The 8,276-nt window shown below is 40.7% G+C and overlaps 1 protein-coding gene across 2 annotated transcripts in view; it reads left to right on the top strand.

Annotated features, from left to right (window-relative positions):
- LOC110537434 (calmodulin regulator protein PCP4) overlaps positions 1–8,032 on the top strand; it is a 28,036-nt gene extending 20,004 nt beyond the window's left edge. Inside the window, exons 2-4 of one of the 2 annotated variants that reach the window (XM_021623474.3) lie at positions 3,374–3,422; positions 5,697–5,735; positions 6,887–8,032. In XM_021623474.3, the coding sequence (XP_021479149.1) occupies positions 3,374–3,422; positions 5,697–5,735; positions 6,887–7,023 (225 nt within the window). In that variant the 3' untranslated portion in view covers positions 7,024–8,032. The remainder of the gene's footprint in view (positions 1–3,373; positions 3,423–5,696; positions 5,736–6,886) is intronic. The other variant, XM_021623475.3, reaches the window with a different exon arrangement.
- Positions 8,033–8,276: the final 244 nt, after the last annotated feature.

The raw sequence follows: 8,276 nt of genomic DNA on the forward strand, positions 1-8,276 counted from the left end.
GTCTTTAACCTAATAAAAACAGTTCTGTAGGAATGAGGTTTGTGCAGTATGCCCATTACATTATCACAGCATATGCCTGGCCTGCCAATACTGTTCTTCTCAGACCATATTATATTTCAAAACTCGAGCTTTGATAACAAAATAGATCAGTTGGTGTAGCACTTGCGAGGCACGGCTGAGCATAAATTGAAATACAACAGTTTTCAGCTGTGCTAACATAATTGCAAAAGGGTTTTCTAATGATCAATTAGCCGTTTAAATGATAATCTTGGATTAGCTAACACAATGTGCCATTGGAACACAGGAGTGATGGTTGCTGATAATTGCCCTCTGTACATCTATGTACTGTAGATATTCAATAAAAAATCTGCTGTTTCCTGCTACAAAAGTCATTTCCAACATTACACTATTTCTGAGCAATTTGCTGTTATTTTAATAGACAAAAAAAAAGTTTTTCTTTCAAAAACATGGACATTTCTAAGTGACCCTAAACTTTTGAACGGTAGTGTATATAATCGGAAATAAAGCAGTAGGTTCTGAAGACGGTCCCTGCTCACACTCCACTGCAAAGATGGGGGATTTTCAGGAAGTGGAAGAGAGAGTTAGAGAGCATTTGTGTGAGTGTGTATGTGCGTGCGTGTGTGGATGCTGAGGTCTTCCAGAGACAGGGTTGCAGGTGCGTGACAAATCTGCTGGTCTCTCCTCCATGCCAAACTGGCAGTGCATATTGTGTCCCTCATTCATTCATTCATTCATTCATTCATTCATTCAGACATACATATTAATTCAAGCCTTCTTTCATGAGACAAAATGCTAATAACTCTGTTTGTGCAGATCATGTCAATGTCTCCATGAATTGTGGTGAGACTCTTGCCAGTCACAAATGATGGGTATTTGTGGGTATTTTTTTATCTTGGCTATAAAATGCAAAAACAGTTTTTTTGCATTAGTTTCACCCAAAAAGACAAGTAAGGCAGTTCACATCTCCCCAAACCCTGAAGCATCGACATCATTCACCAAATATTTATGATCCACTGCTTTATCTCCTCTTTTATGGAAGATGCTTTCTGCTTACACGGCAAGTTCACTTTGTATCCACATGCTACTCTATTGGTGGACTAATGATGCCAACCCACAGAGTTACAACAGCAAAAGAGCCTAACGGACCACGTTGTTATGCTAATCTAGATCCTCAAATGTTGCTCCTCTGCATGCTTGAGAGAGAGAGAGATAGGCAGAGGGCGTGTGAGGATGTTATTGTTGTGCCCGCTCAATCCTCTACAGTATTCTAGTAAAGTGGCTCAGATAGGGACTGTGCTCCATGTGTAACCCTATTAATTAACAGACTGTTACAGCTTCATCACTTCATCTGACACTCAGCACAGACAACGGCCCACACTTTGTTGCACCTAATGAAATGCTCAGTGTGGAAAGCCGCCACACCACACTGAGCATGTGACCCATAATTATGTATAAAATAGAATACATAATGTTTTGAATGGCTTGTTGATGATGTTGCTGGCAGGACTTTGGCAATAGCTGCTAAACTTGCATGAGCGAGTGCGGGAACGATAAGCATCAAGGAGCCAAGCAGAAGTGAGAGTAGAGAGGGAACGTGAGAATCAGGCAGCCGTGACAAACGTCTCATTTGGAATTCACTCATGGTTTCTAAAGCCTCATGCAAATGTATAATTTTTTGGGGGCACATTTTATTGGGCGCTGTAAAACAAAGATAGAGCTGAAAGAGGGCGAGATAAAAGACTCATTGGAGAGAAAAAAAGAGCAAAGAGGAGTAATGTGGAAAATGTGCCCGTGTGTTCAGAGTAATCTTCCTGAACGTTATGACCAGCCTGGTTATGTAAGCTCTAACCATATCCAGGCAGAGAGAAGGATCACAGGGAGAGGGAGGAGGAGGAAGAGAAGTGAGAGAGGGAGGAGTGTGTAGAGACTGGGGGTGCGTTCACAGAGCTGATGCGACCCTAAATCACGGATTTTCCTCAAACTGATGAAGACTAGGAGAAACCATCCTTCATGTTGATGGTTTTCATCACAGCTGTTCCCTTTCACATCTGTTGGCCGTTGCTTGCGTGTCATTAAAGAGAAAACAACCATTAAACAATTACAGGGTCACCAATGACAACGATCAACAACACAAAGATTAGAGCAGATTAGATAGCGATGACTGTTTCTTCATTAACCTCTGTAACCACTCTATGTGCTGAGCTTCTCTACTGTATCACAGCAGCACCAGTGGAAAAGAAATAAAGGTATCCTCTCCTTTCCAGTTGGGAAATACCAACTCATAATGTAAACTTTTGAGCTTGTGTGTGTGTGTGTGTGTGTGTGTGTGTGTGTGTGTGTGTTGTTTCACTGTAGTTGCCTGTATTACAGTATCTTGCATGGCAGTCTTTGGATTTGTTGTCCTATAGGAGGTCTTGTCCGTTGTGTTGTTTGTATACCTGTTCAGTGGATCCCTATGTTCCTACCTAGTGTTGCCTACGGTACTCCTTGACAGTGTTTCCCTACATAGAGGATAGACTGCCATGTGTAATGTCTTGTGTGGCACTGCGCTGGAGTGCTGGTCTGGGCTGTAGAAGTTCATTTCATGGCTCTAATGTGGCCTGATATGGAAGAGTGTTATATTCCTTTGAACTTGGATTAGCTTCCCATCCCTCCTCTGCTTCTCTCTCTTTCTCTCTTTCTTTCTCTCTCTCTCTCTGTTTCTTTCTCTCCATTGTTTGTTGAGAGCTGCAGGGTGCAGGGAGAGAGGAAGAGAGAAGAAGAAGGTGGGGGAGAGGAAAAGAAAGGTAGAGATGGAGTGAGGGGGAGAGAAAATGAGATGGAGAGAGTAAGGGAGGGTGTTAGTAACCTCTGGTGAACCCCAGTATCAACCTCACCCCATGTGACAGAGTATAACACAGACAGATGAGACCTAACAAGGATGCCATCCCATCACCTCAGTGAATCCTTGGGAGTTTTTCCACACTAACAGTGAGACAGATGGCAAAGCTTTGAAATTAGTTCCCCTTCCTTCCCCTTCTATAGGAGAACTGAGGAAACTGAGGACACTACCATTTTTTGTTGTTGTTGTGATTTCCCTCCTCAGCCGCCTATCTGGCATCAAAGCTCATCTGCTGTGTTTAAATTCATTGAAAGCACTGTATTAATACCTCGGGTAGGGATGTGATGTGCAGGATGGGGAGTGTGGGCTTCCTCCACGGAGCAGAAGTCTCAGCAGAAGCTCACACATGTACGCATGTATGTACACAAACGGCCCGAGACCTTCTGGCTACTGGTCTACCTCTAAGTTTTTCCCCATATGTAAAGTATTGAATATTGGAATATTGATCCCTCGCTATCTCTTCCTTTGCAGAGACAAGGATCTGGAGCCATGAGTGGAAACAGCAAACCTGCTGGACAAGGTGTGTACAGGATTTATACAGGAAAAATATAACAAAATACACAACTTACATCACGTAGGCCTGCTGTAACTAACTAATATCCTGCTTTTAAAAATCATCTTGTGAAATTCCGAAAACGCCATCCATGTTGGTTCATGTGACCACATTGCTTGAGAGTCATAGAACACATTGAGTGAGAGTCATAGAACACATTGAGTGAGAGTCATAGAACACATTGAGTGAGAGTCATAGAACACATTGAGTGAGAGTCATAGAAGACATTGAGTGAGAGTCATAAAACACATTGAGTGAGAGTCATAGAACACATTGAGTGAGAGTCCTAGAACACATTGAGTGAGAGTCATAGAACACATTGAGTGAGAGTCATAGAAGACATTGAGTGAGAGTCATAAAACACATTGAGTGAGAGTCATAGAACACATTGAGTGAGAGTCATAGAACACATTGAGTGAGAGTCCACAGTCTGCAGTTCTACTCATGGAGAGCAGAATGTCCAAAAACAGCAAAAACAGAGAATCAGAGATGTCTCATAACTCAACAGATAATTTGTCTTGACTAACTCTCTGTGTTTTTTTATGGAAGAAAATATGCCATTATAGAAATAAAGACAATCTACCTTGGGTACATTCATGCCTGAAATTCACAGAAAGACCTACTTTCCAGGCTGGGGCATGGTATTGTTGTCATGATAATGACATTCAAATCCTCAGAGTTAGAGACGTCAAACTTAGGCTTGCAATACTTTGGAGGATCCTTTGATATCTAAAAATGACATTAAGTGTAGAATTCAGTCATTCAGGTAAAGTGAATGTGACTACAGGATAAATTTAATTAAAAGTCCTACTTCAAATAGATTCTTGATCAAATAATTGATTATTCCCCAAGATTATTCCCTGACTTTGGTATTTGATAGTCATATTGTACACTAGAAGGTGAAACCTCCTACTTCCTGTAGTCTATATGTATCGACAGTGCCAACAATTGATCCTATTAAGTTTTTAAACAATACACAATATAGTCAATTGATGTAACATATACTATGTCCCCCCCCCCCCCCCCCCCCCCCCCCATCCCTGGAATCTCATCCTAAGACACAATGAAGCCGGCAGGTTAATGATAGCCAATCACTTTTAAAAGGGTTCATTTGGCCATTCTGCACATTAAATGGATCCTTCCTTCAGCATAACAGGGTGGCCGTGAGCCTCCTCTCCACCCTTCTGGAACCACTGATGACAGTATAAAGAGTAAGACCTGGTGTTCATATGGATTTTAGTCTCAACTGGTTGGACGATGAGTTGCATTGTTATTCAGTTTAATCCAAAGGTAAAAGCCACACAAATACCATACTCCTGTCAATTGAATTTGATTGAATGACATTTATTTGACTTTTGCCGATTTCCATTTGATTGTTTTCACCTTTTTATTTTTGTTAGTAACCTAATCAACTTGTATTGGTCCAGTTTGGTTATATTTTATTGCCTAAGTTTAAGTTGATAGAATACATGTACCATAGGGACCTATAATAATGTAAAGACTGACAATGGCATCCCATGCCTGCTCTAGTAACATGAGTGAATGATCTATTACCACAATCTCACATTCAGTCCTATAGTTTTTTTAAGGCTGACTTTATTCAGTATTATATTGACTATGTTTTATTCTAGACAAATTTGGTGAACTATATACTTGGTAATGGGGATTATATGTAGTTTGGATTACAGCTATTGTAACACACCTCCATATGCTACTGAGTGCTCTCACCTAGTTGTTCTGAGACTATACCTTCATCAATCATTGTCCCAGTGTCCCTGAGCAGCATACATCAGACAGTCACCAGCTCCAACATGACCTTTTACCATCTCCCCCAGAAATGAAGACATCATCAATTTGGGAGAATTTAGATATTCACACATGCACCTCCTCAAGTCTCAATTCATGGTTTAGGAGAACTGTGACCTTGTTGTGAAGTGTGCAATATGTATCAGAGGAGGGGGGGGGGGGGGCACTCAGTCTGTTAACGAATAACATAAGATATGTACATGAGAAACATCCCTTTCCTCCAGAAACTATATTTAAAAAACAACGCACCCACACTGGCAATAGCCACTGACTTAGATGGTTTTTTTTCAATTTAGATGGGTTAGGCCCACAGGGAAATGGGATGTCCCCACACTGTTCCATTACACAAGGAAAGATGGCATGGAGAGTAATTGTATGGGTTCTGCTATCATGAAATGTACATTCCTCTCCATTGAAAACATTTTGTCTTCAAAGGATGCCACGGTCGTGAAGAAAATCCATCTAAACCTAAACGTATGTTGTTCATTTTGCTGTATGTGTGCACATTTTATATGTTAGTACACTCTTAGAAGAAAGGGTTCCGAAAGGGTTCTTCGGTTGTCCCCATAGGGGTACCCTTTTTGGTTTCAGGTAAAATCCTCTGTGGAAAGGGTTCCACATGGAACCCAAAAAGGTTCTACCTGGAACCAAAAATGGTACTTCAAAGGGTTCTCCAATGAGGACAGCCGAAGAACCCTTTTAGGTTCTAGATAGCACCTTTCTTTCTAAGAGTGTACATTCACAACTATGTACAATGTAAAATGCAAATGGCATTTGTGACATCTTGTAAAGGAATGGATCTTTCAGTATTCAATCCACATAGTAGATGCATGTGAATGGAGACTGACGTATACTATCGCATCCCAATGCTGTTGGGATGAGACCTAGTAATTGAACCTGCATCACAGAAATTGCACCCAGTATTGCTTTTTTGGTCATTCACAGTCACTTCACGCATCCAATTCTGTATGTTCACTCCTCATATTTAAGCAATCAACCAAGGCTTAATATTCACAGAATGTTCCCTCTTTGGTATCTAGCATGGGCACTGATCTGAACTCATTTAGTCTTTGCTGGCATTTTGGCTGTGATTATCTATGTATTAGGAAACGTTTAACCTTACATTTGTAAGTAAATAAAACATAAATATATTCTGATGTATTAATGTACATGTCTTTTGTCTTCTAGATTAGAGGGGGAAATGTATGAGTAATGAAAGGGGAGTTAGAAAATGAAATCCTCCTGGATGAAGAGAGGACATGACAGCATGTATATGTTTGGGAGATTAGAAAGGCTTGCCTTGCTTCATATTTCACATTTTATCCCCTGATTTAAAGTCTTTGAAGTTGCAAAGCCCCCTACCCTCTGTATACGCTCGAAAAAGGCTGCTTCTTTAAACATAATCTATTGAATTGAATTCAAATTAAACATTTCTATGAACTTTGAAACATTCTATAGCTATTAACAAAGGTGACCTTTTTAGGTGACCTTTTCCATTCATGATGGAGGGATGAAATAGAGTGACCCCAACTGTGGTAGATTCACATACAGTAAGACTCCCCAGTTTTTCTATGCTGTCTCACTCTCTCTTCCAGTCTCTCACCGTCTTTATTGCCTCACTACAGATGACTCTAAGGCTGCTCCTGAGGAGGACTTTGCGGACATCGACATGAAGGCTCCGGAGACGGAGAAGGCTGCTGTGGCCATCCAATCACAGTTCCGGAAGTTCCAGAGCAAGAAGAAGCAGGAAGTAAAGTCCTAGAGTGGGCAGGACAGAGCCGGGCAGCTCTGTCTCCCATAGACCGGGACTGCACCAGTTGGGGGTTTGGTCTTGCATGTCAATCAAATCACACCGTTATGGACTCAACTGAGGGGGAGTTAAGGGGAAGAGGGAAGGCTAGAGGGAGGGGTCAGGGTTCAGGGATCAAGGGGTCACTGATATCTTTGAAATGATTATATGTAACTTATTAATTGATTGCTGTGTCCATAAATGATGGTTAAGTTCTGGATAAATCTTGATCTTTCCTATGATTTTGCTATTTTCGTTTTTTATTGATACTGTAATACTACTACACTCTATATTTTCCAGTTGCTGTAGCAGTCCAAAACCTTAGTAGTCCTCTCATGTCTCTCTCATGTCGTGTACGCTGCAATATACCCATTTGAACAATAAAACGCTGCTTGATAAGTAGGTTTCCTCGTAAAGCAATTAAGAAACTGGAACCAGGGTTTCACCCTCAGGCGGAACATGTAGCCAAATGTATTGTGAAGATTGATCGTCAGATTCTGCATTCTTTTCAACTGTGGCATCATAAATCTAAAGATTTTTTTCCCTAGTATGTCCGTTATTAAGGGTGTTTCCCTCTCATTGTGGGGAGTGTTTCCAGACATTCCAGCTTGTCTTGTTTGATCCCTCCCAGTTATCGCAGCGCCCAGTGGCTGATGCATTTAGGATTCAATCAATGGCTACAATTTGCTTTCCAATGTCTCCGGTGTCTCAACTTGCCAACTAAATCTAGGGCTTGTTCTGTTATTTACATGAGAATTGAGGATTTCCTTCCTTCCCTTCAACTTCAACGTCAATGGAAAGTGTTTTTATTTTGTTTGTATGATTTGTTTTGACATTAATTGTTTTTTAATGGTGTTTCTATTGAATCCCCATTGTTTCCTTTTGTTGTTCAAACCCAAATGAGTGGAATATACTGTACAATACCATCAATCTTCAGTAGAGACACGTTCAAAGAATACTTAATAAATATCCAAGAGGTAAACATTGAGTCAGAAGTTATTTTGTTAACATTGTGTTTGTTTATGGTCCCCACTAGCCCATGTGTCTGTCATCGATGTCTATTTTCTTTCTTTATTTAATAAACTATTTTGACAGTAACCGTCCAAAAGACATTCATAAACCTTTAAATTAATTTACTTGGAAGCTTTGTGTTTGTTTCTGGTGCAATGAGTGGAGCTTACTCCGCTGTTCAAAAGCACATATCAGACCGAGAGCCTAATGCTTCT

Source organism: Oncorhynchus mykiss, chromosome 12, assembly GCF_057628025.1.
Source record: "Oncorhynchus mykiss isolate SJ-2025 chromosome 12, ASM5762802v1, whole genome shotgun sequence".
NCBI classification, from domain to species: domain Eukaryota; kingdom Metazoa; phylum Chordata; class Actinopteri; order Salmoniformes; family Salmonidae; genus Oncorhynchus; species Oncorhynchus mykiss.